The 14,698-nt window shown below is 41.2% G+C and overlaps 1 protein-coding gene across 1 annotated transcript in view; it reads left to right on the top strand.

Moving 5' to 3' along the window:
* The window catches only part of LOC129094190 (unconventional myosin-IXb), a 56,102-nt gene that overhangs the window by 23,933 nt on the left and 17,471 nt on the right, over positions 1–14,698 (top strand). The window contains exons 5-14 of the mRNA XM_054602263.1: positions 6,890–6,984; positions 9,631–9,693; positions 11,197–11,296; positions 11,685–11,785; positions 12,210–12,339; positions 12,424–12,513; positions 13,267–13,383; positions 13,589–13,723; positions 14,150–14,271; positions 14,446–14,587. Coding sequence (XP_054458238.1) covers positions 6,890–6,984; positions 9,631–9,693; positions 11,197–11,296; positions 11,685–11,785; positions 12,210–12,339; positions 12,424–12,513; positions 13,267–13,383; positions 13,589–13,723; positions 14,150–14,271; positions 14,446–14,587 — 1,095 coding nt within the window. The remainder of the gene's footprint in view (positions 1–6,889; positions 6,985–9,630; positions 9,694–11,196; positions 11,297–11,684; positions 11,786–12,209; positions 12,340–12,423; positions 12,514–13,266; positions 13,384–13,588; positions 13,724–14,149; positions 14,272–14,445; positions 14,588–14,698) is intronic.

Genomic DNA, 14,698 nt, shown 5'->3' with positions numbered 1-14,698 from the left:
AAGCCTGTTAAAGTAATATTTACTTTATGTTTTTTTAAATATGTTTGAGTAACACTAGAGTTAATGATTGATATGGATTACCATCTATGTACCAAAATACCTAAATTTGGCCAGTTGACAACTTTATAACTGCGGGATTAAGAGATACATTTTGTGTTGATTTTGGCGGTCCCTGTGGACAGAAGTGTTAGTGTTTCGGAGTACCAGAGTCCCTGTATGAAAAAACCTCTCATTTTACTGCAGCAGGGTCTGACGATTTTGTGCAGAATCCGACCCGTTGGCACAGATGACTAGCATTTAGAATAACTATATAGAAATATCCAATCCTCTGGCTAATCGTCCCGTTTACTTATGTAGGTCATATAGAGACATCAGTATTAAAATGAGACTGTTTCATAAACAGTATAAAGTTCCTCACAGCAACTTTAATAAAGGAGTTAACAGCATATCATTAATTCATGCAATATCAGAAAGCAGTGTATTGTCAGTCAAATAGTTTGTTTGGGATAAAAGCTTGACTCAAACTTTCAGGATCCTCCGAAGATAAAAGAAAAAAGATAAACGTACCATGATGCCAATTTAAGAGGTGAAAAAAAAAGCTGTTTTCTGACAATATCAAGGTTCTTGCTCATGCATAAAAAGCTTTTGATGGACAGTTTGATGGACAGTTTGATGTTATTCACTTGAGAGAAAATCATCTTCACACCTGAGATAATACAAAGCTTTTTTAACTAAAGCCTCCTAGTTGTTGCAGATTCCTGTTTAACTCCTCTATGTCCCCAGCCTCCTCCATGCCACTTTGTCTCACAACTTCAGACAGGAAGTTCCTATCATCCGGAACCCCTTTTAACAGGAAGCAGTTACGACACAGGAAGTAACAGCGGTAGTTCTCTCTGCTGTTAGCTTAGGGCTTTTGAGGGCTGTGGCTACACCAAAGTATTGTATTGTTCAGGAAGTGCAGAGGACTAGCTGGCCATTCTGTCTGCTGAGCCATTGTTTATCTCTTGCATATTGGGAGCACCTCTTTATTCCTCAGTTATATTTGGTCAGGCTGGGTGGCATTGTACATGAGTCTGGGAAAAGCTGGCATTACTGAGATTGAGTCACTGCGTCATGCACACATGTCATTCATTTCATGCGCGTGCACACACACACACACACACACACACACACACACACATACACATACACATACACATACACACACACAATATACAAAGGCCTTACTGTAATCATACCACACTCAGAATCACATTGATGAGTGGAATATGCTGCTCCTTACAGGCCAAATACAGCTTACATGTAGCAGCATGCTGCAGGCCACTTCAGGGTCTATTCATGGTACTCTGACCGCACCACAAGCTAAGGTTTGATGTGGTACCCATCTAGACATGGGTGGAGCTGCTTGAAATGACTCCAATCTGGTATAACACCAGACCACAAGATGAGACAAACTGGTTCTAGAAAACTTTGTTCTAACTATTCCAACCTTTTACCTCAGACATCTTCATTACTTTTCCTTGTATTATGTATGCATACAGGGGGTAGATCAATAATTTAGGCTGTTTCATAAAACTCTATTTAAATGTTCGGGTTTGCCCAAGCAAAGATGTTCTCATTCCAGACAGACAAAACCTGTGAGATCACGAAAATACCTTTTTGAAGATGCAAACTGCTACTGGACAATAGGCGTAATAATTATGTCTGTATTTACCGCCATTTGGTTTACACTGAGAAGTCTATGTGACAAAATCACTGTTTAACATATCGAGTGCCAAGGTCACAAATAGGGCTAAATGTATTGTAAAATTGCAAATGCCAGTAATTTTTTTTAGGCACATGTCAAATACAAAAGGCTTAACAGAGTTACATGTAAAAAAAAAAAAAAAAAAAACTGCAGAAAAGTTATAATTTGACTGACTATATGAGTGGACAGTTGCATAGTTAATTTTGCAATTGCACATTGCAGTCTTTATGTGCAGTAGGGGAGCCAGTTATCAGTTGTGACATTTCACATGATGTATACTCTTGATGTTGAAATTACTGTGTGGTTTGTGATGTTCAGACTGAACACGTCTTGAAAATGAGAATTGCTGAAATTCTTGCACTAGTTTAATAAATCACAAAGTACGCTGTAGGCCTCAGGTTCCTACTGGGCTCAACATGGATTGTGATATGCACTGTAGAAATCTGTTTTTTCTGTATGCGTCAACTGTTCTTGTCAATTCAAGTTAGTTTTTGTTTTTGTGTATGCATCAGTATTGTTGGACTCTGTCCGTAAAATATAGACATTTAAGAAGTTTATTATGAAACTGAAATTTGGTTAGCGATGACTTCCCTCTTCAGAGCTTTTTTTTTTGTCTCATGATGAGCTTTGCTAAATGTACTTCAGAACTATCCCTTCTCCATGAGACATTTACATTATTGTTTTGATCGCCTGTACAGTTACACATAGCATTTGCCTCAAAGATCGTGCATGGAAGGATCTGATCTGCTTCCCAACCTTTGCTAATAATAACAACCATCATCATCCATTACTATCAATCCCTGCCTACTGAAGCAATAACATTCTTTTTCTCCCAACCGCCACTTCTGCTGATTTATTTCCACTATGCTGGCATCCAAGACAAGTTAGTTTATTTTCCACTGTAGTGGAGTTTCTGCTGTGTTGCTGTCATGTGATAACAGGGCTAATACTTTTCATACAAGCTTTATTGTGTCATCATGAACTTCATCAATTACTGTCTTCTATATGTAAATCTTTAAATCATTATGGCTGCAGCTAACAATTGTTATCAATTAATCTGTTGAATATAAGTAGTAAAAAATGACAATTTCTCAGAGCCCAAAGTGACATCATCATGCTTGTTTTGTCCGGCCAAAATGTCCAATACAAAAACATTTTGAATTTAACACAATATAAAACACAAAAAAGCGGGGAATCCCACATTTGTGACTCTAGAATGAGTAGATATTTGGCAAAAAGATTAAGAATTTAATTGTTGTTTGAATGATGGTTTATCCTTTTCATCAGCTAACATCCGTATATGCAAATCGTTGGCAGTGTGAAAAGTGTCACCCATTATCTCTGCACAATTTTAGTGAACTACAAGTAATTTCCCTTAACACAGAGAGCTGCCATTTCATTCTTGGCAAGACAAGAAAGAAAGAGTATAGAAATATTATTAGTTTCTGACCTTCATGCAGTTCAGTATAACAGCAATCACTGGAACATTCACCGTTATTAAAACGAAGCAGCAGCCCCTCCGAGCGCTATTGACGGCGTTATTGTACATCAAAGAATCCATTCTTTGTTAACAACTCAGTTGAGTTAAGCTCGGGGGGTTTAAGAGTAGTTGGTGGGATAAAGTGGCGGCTTGAAGCAAGGCCAGGCATAGAGGAGGAACTGTGCAGAGACGTGGTTGCATTCTATCACTGCCAACATCATGTGATTTTTACCAAAGCATTTCTCACATTCAGGACAACAAACAGTGATTATTTCTGCTAAGCAACCACTGGTGTTTTGCCCCAATATTGCAGCTATCAGTGATTATATAGTTTTATAACGGTGTTGCTTGGTTCTCCAGAACATGATTAATATATTTGTGGATGTAAAGTGTTTGCAGCTGAGTGAGTGAGCATATCCTCCTAGGAGTTTGATAAATGTTTACACGGGTGCCTGGCGTTGTCCTCAGTGAATGTGGGAACTCTCTTTGTGGCGGTTGGACTATATAGACTCCCTTTGTGAGTGTATCCATGCTGTAGTGAGGTGTCGGTGTCGGGGCCTTGGCAGGGCCTGTGGAAACGTTAAACTGAAGCTCTTTTGAACCGCTTACTTTTAAAGGATGCAGCAGTGCCTCAGTGTCATAGCGATAAGGTCTGGTACCAAAGCACCAGCTGTATGTTTGTTTTTAACTGATTACAAGAGTTTTTCTCTTCTCTGTCAATTTTAGAGGCATGTTGTAATTATGCAAGAAAAATACTGACTTATAGGAGCAACTACACACAGCTCGAGGAGAAGTTGACAACTCTGAGTGTAGAAATTTGTTTTCCTAGGAGTCGGCGGCACATCTAATTTGTTCTTTCCATGAAAGTCTAATCTTGTTCACAACATCAGACTGTTTCCTTACACAGAGTTTTTTGTTTGTTTGCCAAACATTAGCATGCAATTTATACTTTCTCGTCTCTGCCCCACTCGCTTGTTGAGACAAACAACTCATAAACTGCACTGTTTTAGAGACACTCCCCTAGTTCGGTTTGTAAGGAGAAGTGTGTGTGTGTGTGTGTGTGTGTGTGTGTGTGTGTGTGTGTGTGTGTGTGTGTGTGTGTGTGTGTGTGTGTGTGTGTGTGTGTGTGTGTGTGTGTGTGTGTGTGTGTGTGTGTGTGTGTGTGTGTGTGTGTGTGTGTGTGTGTGTGGGGGGTGAGTGGTCTGAATGGGGATGTGAGACTTCATACGACTAAGTCTGGCTCAGTTGAAGTGGAAATATACAGGGGAGCCGGCTGCCAGAGAAGCCCGGTCACCACAGAGCGGAATCAGTCAAGACAGAATTGTCTGTCATGTAATGATCACTGGATATGTACACCCGCAACATGCAGATATGTACACACTGCAGATATCTGAGCCCTTCTGCTTTATTTGTCTCTCTTTCTATACTTCTCACTCTCCCTTCCCTCTTTTTTCTGTTCCTTCCATGAACTCTTTGAAAGCAGCCTCTATTTGTAAGAAGGCACATAAGACCTTTCCATGGACACGGTTTTGGAAAGCCGTCCGCATCCCCATACCTGAGCCTTCCAGCCAATCAGATCTTTCCGCTCATGGGCAAGTTCGAATACGAATGATGCTGTGACATGTTTAGCATTCCCTCCATGGCGCAGCCGCCTGGGCTTTGCAGAGATTTCCCAGGGTTTATTGTGTTCTTGGCTGTAAGGTTTGTGCAGTGGGGGAGAGCAGAACATTACTGGTAACAGTGGGCAGCATTGAGCAGTGAGACACTTTGGAGTATCAGTGCCAAAACACACTTGCTGACCCTCAAACCTGGAACAGAAGTGATGGCATAGTACTCTGGAAACACTGGAAACACCTGAATGAATAAATGTTTTTTAACACGTTTACTTATGCATACTTAACATACAACTAAACATACACATAGAATAATAAAAGCGGGTTGAATGTGTGTGTAGTACACCTACAAAAAGAAAGAGAGAGTGTGGGGGTGTGAGCCCAGTGAGTGAGTGAGTGAGTGGGTGGGTAAGAGTCTTGTCTGAGCAAGTCCAGGTGAGGCTGGAGATGTATAATTCTGGTCCTGGATAAGAGACAACTGAGCATCTATTGCATCATCCATCGACAAGCAACAACTCTTGCCACATACTTCCCTCAGGTCTCAAAACTAATATATTGCTAAGTGCAGTGGACTAAAAAGCAAAGATTGTGCACAATCAGTAAAAAGGGATTAGAAAAGTTCTAGTAAAACAATAAAAGAGGTAATGCAAAACTTGCAGGTCTACTTAAGCAGCAGGAATTAAAAGTAGGTCAACGGTTTATCCTCAGGAATCTCAATCAGACCCTGTAGGCGCGTGTTTGTGTCCCCTAAAGTCCAATCGGCCTCAACTCCACTGTATCAAATTCACCCTGCAACTGCTTTGGAAGATTCAATGTGGCTCCTATTTAACATGCACTGAGTCAACTTCCCCTGCTGTGGCCTTTTGTTGTGTGTGTGTGTGTGTGTGTGTGTGTGTGTGTGTGTGTGTGTGTGTGTGTGTGTGTGTGTGTGTGTGTGTGTGTGTGTGTGTGTGTGTGTGTGTGTGTGTGTGTGTGTGTGTGTGTGTGTGTGTGTGTGTGTCTATCTGTAACCATGTGAGCATGGGCATCATGAAGAAAAGAGAGTGCTATTCTGTTACCCTATCAATGCAGTAAACGGGGCCCCTCAGTGAGGCCTGGTAGCTGGGCTCTGCCTGCCCCTGGCTGGGTCAGCATTAGTCTGAAGCCTGGAGAGAAACCCCGGCCCTCTCTGTTTCTGTCTCCGACTCTGCTAGACAGACGAACTGATGTCCCAACCTCATTTATCATCACTGACCTATGCCCTCTTTCTCTATTTCTCTTTTACACACACACACACACACACACACACACACACACACACACACACACACACACACACACACACACACACACACACACACACACACACACAGAGTGAACAAGAGAATGAGGGGAAAGTTCTTGATGGATGATGCTAGCCCCCTCTTCTAAGACTCCCAACATGCACACACACACACACACACACACACACACACACACACACACACACACACACACACATTCCCACCCCTGTCTGCCATCTCAGCTGCTGTTTAAAAAACAAGATTTAACCCCTTGACTATCTAGTTTCTTTGTTGTCACTGTGATTTGTTATTATTGTTGTTCACCTAATTAAGGGGGCTGACACATGTGCAGGCCACTCCATATTCCCTGTTTTAAAACTCAACAGAGGTCACAGTTGAGTCTCAAAACATCAACAATGAGCAGGAAAAGATTTAAAAAAAAAATTGGGGACAGTAATGGATGCAGCTACCAGATGAAGTGAAGCAGCCAAGACTTAAAATCTTAAAATCAGGCCTGATATGGTCTCCAGGACATTACTCCTGGACCAAAATTGTAAGCTGTCATCCTGCTCCCTTTTTCATTTTTTGAAATGTTATCTTTAACATAAAAAAAACTGTTATTTGATTGGTTAATTTGAAGAAAAGATGAAGACAAATGTTGAGGAAACGCATCCAAAGTGAGGTTACATTAATCTTGAGGAGTTGTTAGTTGATTAGGTAATGCACTGCATGTTTTTGACCCTGACACTTACCCCGTGTTTCTGTCTCCTTCTGTTGTCTCTGTCAGGCCTTCGGGAACGCCAAGACAGCCCACAACAACAACTCCAGCCGCTTTGGTAAATTCATCCAGGTGAATTACCTGGAGAGTGGAGTAGTCAGAGGGTGAGTAACAGTGGGTGCATGTGTTAGTATTTTTATTTTTGTGTGTGTTTTTTTTTTGCAACCAACCACTCTCAACAATGCCTCAAACCAAGTTTATTCAAGCCATGTTACCTTAATCTGCAGTATAACACCATACAGGGATATGTTACCCATTGTTTCTGTATCCTCTTCCTGTATAGAGTCAGGGTCTTCCACCTCTCTATAGCCTGATATCTTCCTCTTTGCTCTTTTTCTGGCCGGTCATGTGGATCCTCCTCTGTGCAATTTGTGTGTGTATATTGAAACTTGCTTCCACCAGCATGTCCTTCCTTTTTTCTCAGCAGTCAGACTCTGTTCAGGAGCTATATCAAAGTCTAGTCAGCTTTGTCACTTCCTCATTTCCTCATCAAGAGAAGGGAACAGCTGCTCAATACAGGGTCTTTATAAAAAGATAAACATGTAATGTACATTTGTTTATCGGTACAATATTCTAAATGCTAAAGGCTAACAGGATAAGATTTCTAACACTGGTGTGTATGCATGCGTTCCATACTAGAAATAACATTTCATTTGAAACGTGTAAATGGCCAAAGCTGCTCATCTCCACAGTAACTGGGCATCCCCAACCTGATTATCCCCTAATGGCACCAGGTGTCATCATGCTCTATTGAATTGCTTACCCTGAGAGAGGTCTGTTATCTAATCAGTAGAGTTGATTTTAGCTGGCTGAGGCTTTTCCTTCCCACGAAATGAACCCTCTTAGACGATGAAATGCTGAGAACTATGAGTATATTCAACCTAAAACACCTTCCATAGTTTACCATCAGTGTACGTGCTGGTGTATCGGAGCGACTTCACAGCTCAGCTCTGTAGTCCTAACAAAGGCTGCCTGTCTATCTCTCCATCTCCAGTGGCAGCCATTCAGACAGTCAATAGAGGAGATTAACAAAAGGGAAGGCTGCTGTTCTACTACGCTCTGCTTTCGGAGCGGACCGTCTAACTGACAGACTGTTTTGATTCTCTCTCTAACTGTCGCTCTCTGAGTCCTTTGGGGGTCTCTGTCCGGCTAATCTCTCTCACTGGGATCTGAGCAGAACAATGAAAAGAAAAGTGAGGTGGTTTGTCAGTGAGAGACGCCTGCACTGTATGTTTTTTAATGTATGTGTTGCGAGACTTCTCCTACTCTTTGGTATATGCTGACAGATATACTGTACAGTATGGCTGGCTCCTTTGTTTTACTTTTCTGAAAAGAGGCTCCTGTCAACGTTCCTGCAGGTGCACACTGTTCTCCATTCGATCAGCTCATATGAAGAGACAAGGACTCATTTTAGGGAGCTATCACATTCACATATTGTCTCCTGCTGTAGCCCTTAATGTTCAGAACCCCCCTGAAAATATGTGTACAAACATACTGTAACATGCATATGTCATGATCTAGATATGAGAGACAGCGAGTACAACTGCTCTATTTTTCTGTTTTGTATCCTGTAGTGGGTTTAGGTGTGAAACAGGTTCCCTGAATCAAAATGCCTCCAATTGTACAGACACATTTGAAATACGGGATACATTTACAAGCAGTTTAGATGGCTAGTTTTGGGGGACTTCTGCTTAGGTTTTTCAATAAGAAGTGAGAGCCCACATGCACTGTACCTTTTTATATATTCATAGATGTTTTGAAAGCCTTTGTGACAGTTATTGCCCGTACGGGACGCCTCAAACTGGTTCAAGAGGTATTTATCAGACAGACATCAGTGTGTGAGGAGAGGGACAGCTGAATGTGAATTCCTGTCAGTTACTCAGGGAGCGCCTAAAGGCTTTGTCCTGTCAAAAACATCTCATACTTCATTACACATATACTACATCTTGAACTTGCGTGTAAAAAAATAAAAATAAATTGTGTGTGAAACCACGACACCTACAACAAATCACACAGCACAATTTTTTTTCTGAGAAAAACAGAGCTCAAATGAGCAGATATGAGGCGTAGATCTATGAAGCTGGTGTCAATTGAGCTTTATATAGTTGTGGCTGCAGTTTTAGTAGATGGACACAACTGTGTTTCTCACAGCACAGCTTTATTCTTAGTGTGCCATGAGGACTGGCGTCAGTTTTGTTTTTTGCCTGGCTATAGAAAAAACAACTGTTACTTATAAAATCTGATTTAGACAACTTTATGGCCTTGGCCTGATGCAGTGCATAAATACCGCTGCTTTTAGTGCACATCTCATGACTGCAGTGGTCTGAAAGCATACCTCTACCCCCGCAGGAGACTTTCAGTCTCCACATCCATCTAAAGTATACAATAAATTAATTAATGCCATAGCTGTCTGTCTGTTTGGCGATGTGGGTTTTGTGTGTGTGTGTGTGTGTTGCGATGTGATGTGCGACAATCCATCTGACCGTATCTGAACGCTTTGTTCACTCTTTGATTGTTCTGACCATCTGTCCTCACTTCCCCTCCTGCCCCTCCCCTCATTTTTTATTACCAGCCCACTTTCTAATATGACCTGAAAACACACACACTCATACACACACACCAACACGGACAGAGCTGAGTGACCTTTTGTGTTAAGTGATTCATCCTCATTGTTTTTTCTTCTTCCCCTTTTTTTCTTGTCCTCTTCTACTCCCCCGCCCCCCCTCCCTCTCGTCCTCTCTGTCTTGCAGGGCTGTGGTGGAGAAGTATCTCCTGGAGAAGTCTCGTCTGGTCTCCAGAGAGAAGAATGAGAGGTGAGGAGGGACAGGAGGGGGTCTCGACCTTTCACCCCCACTGACCTTCATTGGGCCCTCTGTACAAACATGGGGATCCTCTGATAGTTGGATATCAGTTTCAGCCGAAGGCTCCAGTCTTTGACTTTGGATGTCCATCTGCCTAAACACTTAAACACCCACATATATGTATTCAAATATTCAGACACTCTAGATTTAGAAGTTCCTGGTAATGTACTAGCCTTAGCTGTGTGTCCAGAGTGAAATTAGAAATGTTACCCACTTGTATCTAAAGCAGACAGTTTGGACACTTAGCAGGACTGTGAATGTCGTAATGATAGATCATATTGATATAGTTTGGTGATGTGACCTTCAGTAAATTCGGGTTGTGTGAGTTGAGATTAACCTTTGCCATACAAAAGAGATACATACATGAGAAGAAAAAGAATCACTTTCCAGTCCTCACCCACTCGTTGCTCATTCTTCGTTCAAGCCATGCAAACCTTTGTTACTCACTGTGACATTCACACGCTAATAGACCACATGTCTGCTGCTACTGGTGTGATTAATATGCAAATATATTGGGTTGGGATTATTAAGAAGAACAGTCAAGAGTGTCCTTTACTTTGAAGTAATTTATATTACTCATGGAGGAGTCAAAAAAAGAAACTGAGCGGATATTTGACCCAAGTTAAACTGTTAAACTTGTCAATAAAACAAAAAGCCTGACTTTAATAAGAATCTTTCCCTATTGACTGTAGATACAGCAAAGCTTTAACCACCAAGTGGTACTGATTCAACTGTTATAAACACAGGAAGGCTTTTTTCTAACTACACAAGTCATGTTTTATAATTTCCTTTTTAGATTCCTACAGATAAAGATACAGACGGGCACTCATGGGGGTTAGTTTTTAAAACCACAACCTATCACTGAGCCGCTCATCTTAAGCTATCTCGTTGCAGCTTAATGTAGCTGTTGTAAGTGAGAAGAGCGTTACACACTCACGTTTCCTGTCCAGATTTCTCCCTGCTAGTTTTAGAAAATGTAGTCGCCCTTAGCCGCACAGTGTACTCTTAATCACCTAGCCTACAGTTTCTGTTGACAGTGAATCCAGCCTGTCTAGTCAGGGAGCAACTCCACTGTATGATGTAATTGTTTCTTAGTGATACGTGTGGAAACTCATTACTCCTGTGTGCTTTTACAACAAAGCTTTGCCGCCTATCCACCAACCTGCCCACAAAGAGCATGAGTGGAAAACTGATATCATTCCAGACATTGTCTTCTTTCTATTAGCTGTTTTACAATGTGTTGACTTTTGGTTTATCACCCCCTTATTTGTGCCCATAATAAAGCTCATATCCACTGACAACTGCTCACTAGGTAATAAAACAAATAAATGATGGATGCACATAATAATTAATTTAGTTAGCAGTCAAAAGAACATTTTCTTGTAGTAATACCTTGGTGTGAGTACAGTTTGTGTGTAGTACAGGCTTCTAGAAGGATGTGCGTTGTTTTTCCAGGAACTACCACGTGTTTTACTACCTGCTGTTGGGAGCTTCAGAGGAGGAGAGGAAGGAGTACAAGCTACTGCCGCCTGAAGACTACTTCTACCTCAAGCAGGTACGGTACTGCTCCCCTGTCCCATTACATCCAGCAGTTTAATGTCTTTACATTATATAAACAGCAAAAATCTTCATTCACTGTCATTCTACCTTGTTCCGTCTGCTCAACCTTTGTAAATAACCTTCCTGATGGGTTAATGAAGTATAACCTGTTGTTGTGGGTGATTTGACAATAAAGGAAACACTGTAATTAACTTGGAGCTGACCCTGTATTCATAAAGACTGTCAGGCTTGTGAATAAGCTGCTGTATACACTTCCAGTTTACTGCAAATTTCCTCACCTTCCTCCTCACTTACCTCTTTCCTTTACCTGTCTGTCCATGCTGTGCTCTTGCTGTTTTCTCATCTTTATACACCCCTTACTAACTGTACGTCTTGTCTTGTAGCAAAACTTTAAGATAGAAGATGAGGAAGACCTGCGACACGACTTCGAAAGGCTGCAGCAGGCAATGGAGATGGTTGGCTTCCTTCCTGCCACCAAGAAACAGTAAGTGAATCATGTTCATATGTCATCTGTACTGCAGAAAAGAGGCACAATGTCTTTCCAGACATGTTGAAGGGATTTTGTAGAAAATTCCCACTAAAGCGTTTTTCCTCTCGGTCCTTAAAACCGAGGTTATTTTAGTCTGAGCGTTGAGTCACATTACCCAAAATATAAATTTAAACAAAGAGACTGTTAACAGCACCAAAAGCACAATAATAGCTGCATCTAATTGGCTAATGTAGCCGTTTATTAGAAACAGTGTGCAGATGCAGGCCCATACAATGCTTCTATTCAGTTTACTAGTTATTGGACATAAAAAGATGATAAGACTAAAGAACAGCATGTGTAGAACTGTTCCTGCATTTGTCATATGACTACATTGTATCTGTTGCTTTCGGCTTACGCAGTTTTTGTGACTGTCTTGCAGGATTTTTTCTGTGCTTTCGGCCATCTTGTATCTGGGCAACGTGACCTACATGAGGAAGTCGACAGGCCGAGACGAGGGGTTGGATGTGGGACCCCCAGAGGTCCTGGCTACGCTGTCTGACCTGCTGAAGGTAACACATGCGTTTGTTTCTGTGCGACTCCGTACATCATTTGTCTGTGACTGTCAGCATTAACCTGTGTGGGTTCCCTCTCAGGTTAAAGAGGAGCTGCTGGTCGAGGCGCTGACGAAGAGGAAAACGGTGACAGTCAACGACAAGCTGATCCTCCCCTACAGCCACTCTGAGGTAGGCACCAGCCATGAAGGCATCTCTGCAACCTGTTATCAATATAATAGTGTCCAGATGAACACTAAGTGTGTGCCTGCTTCTTCCTTCTTTATTGATAACACACAAACAGATTATCTCTTCTTCCTGTCAGTGCTGTAATGTTCTCCTTTTCTCTGCTTTCTCTTCTGATTAAGCACTCATATACAATTGCTTCCGTCAGACTTTTGTTGTAATATATTCTGTTTCCAAAGCATACTATGAAATGCAGTGGTTTGAAAGTAAATTAACTCAAGTACTGTACTGTACTATAGTTCAAATTCAAGGAACTTGTACTTAACTTGCCAATTCTATTTGCTGCTACTTCATACTTGTACTTCCACTACATTTCAGAAGGAGTTTCACTTTTCAAATTAATCATGATGTAATATTATAGATTAAGATTTCCCGGGGGGATCTTCACAATATACCCACCAGTATAAGAAGTAATTAATTTCAGCCTCAACACGTGATGGACACATCAATGCATCACTAAAATATTACAATAATACAATATACTTATATTTTAATAATACTGTTATTTTGGAATGGGCCATTTTTCAGTATATTTTTATGCTAATACTTTTGTATGATCGCTTCAATAACATTTTAGAATGTAAGACTTTACTTTAAAAGTTCTGTGTACTTCCACCACCACTGATAAAACGGCACCTTTGCAGCTGTTCTGTTAGGTTTTTTGTTACACTTCTCATTATCCCCTCTTTCTCCCATCAGGCTATCACAGCCAGAGACTCCATGGCCAAGTCTCTGTACAGCGCCTTGTTTGACTGGATCGTCCTTCGCATCAATCACGCACTGCTTAACAAGAAAGATATGGAGGAATCTGTCCCAGTAAGACACAAACACACACACACACAAACAGTGCAGATTAAAGTTTTCCTCTGCTTACATACCTGAAAGAACTTCATTTTGATGCAAAAGAAGTGTACTCTACATTATTAAGTGCTATAAATATTGTTGTATTTGCTTTGATGGAGATTGGTATACATTCCCCTTCCTGCTCCTCACTGGTGTTCGGTTTGTCCTCTTTTTCCAGTGTTTGTCCATCGGTGTCCTCGACATTTTTGGCTTTGAGGACTTTGCGACCAACAGCTTTGAGCAGTTCTGTATCAACTATGCAAACGAGCAGCTGCAGTATTATTTCAACCATCACATCTTCAACCTAGAGCAGGTGAGTGGTCACATTTCGTTTGCCTTCCCCCAAATCTTTCTACGTGACGCACACCATCCGAAGAATTCTAACTCAGGATTCTCTTTGCTGCTCTGTGTTTATAATAATGACTACTTGCGTGGTGACTCATCCAAACATTTTCTCTCTGAAGAGAGGAACGGTTACATGCTAGTTCATGCCAGTTTAGAGCAACAGGAATGCAAAGTTTAATTTATTGTCAAAATATTTAGTTTACTTAGTTAAACTTGACTTGGAAAACATTATACTGCTGCATATTTAGCCTACATGAATAATAATTACATCTGTTGTGGATGTTTGGGAGTATTTCAAGGTCAAAAGAGAATAGTGAAATAGTCAAACTTCCTTACCTGACTTGATTGCATAAATTGGTTTATTCACCAAAATGTTCTGTTCTGCCTCAACCAGGAGGAGTACCAAGCAGAGGGAATCACCTGGCACAACATCGACTACACAGACAATGTGGGCTGTATCCATCTCATCAGCAAGAAGCCCACTGGCCTGCTCTACCTGCTGGATGAGGAGAGCAAGTAAGAACAGCTACAGACGATTTGCACCATTTCAATCATGTCTTAAGGCTGAGTGTGGGAATGAACTTGTTTAATTCAGTTGAAGCTCTATATTAATTTGTCTCATTTTTTTTTTCCTCACCTTTTTCTATTAATCTTCGATCCCCTTTCCCTCTCTCTGTGCCTGTGCTCCAGCTTTCCCCATGCCACAGATGAGACATTATTAGCCAAATTCAAGCAACAGCACCAGGGGAACAAGTACTTTGTCCCCACACCGGTCATGGAGCCCGCCTTTGTCATTCGACACTTTGCTGGGAAAGTCAAATATCAAATCAAGGTAAGGTGTATGGACAGAGAAGACGATGTAACACAAACAAAAGGGTTTAAATTCTACCTAGTTACACTTGAATATGACAAGACTATTTGTTTGTGTGTTGATGGTGCTGTT

The sequence above is a fragment of the Anoplopoma fimbria genome, chromosome 8 (assembly GCF_027596085.1).
Source record: "Anoplopoma fimbria isolate UVic2021 breed Golden Eagle Sablefish chromosome 8, Afim_UVic_2022, whole genome shotgun sequence".
Classification (NCBI taxonomy): domain Eukaryota; kingdom Metazoa; phylum Chordata; class Actinopteri; order Perciformes; family Anoplopomatidae; genus Anoplopoma; species Anoplopoma fimbria.
Note: the sequence above shows the minus strand (reverse complement) of the source record. Positions and strands in the feature narration are given on the sequence as shown.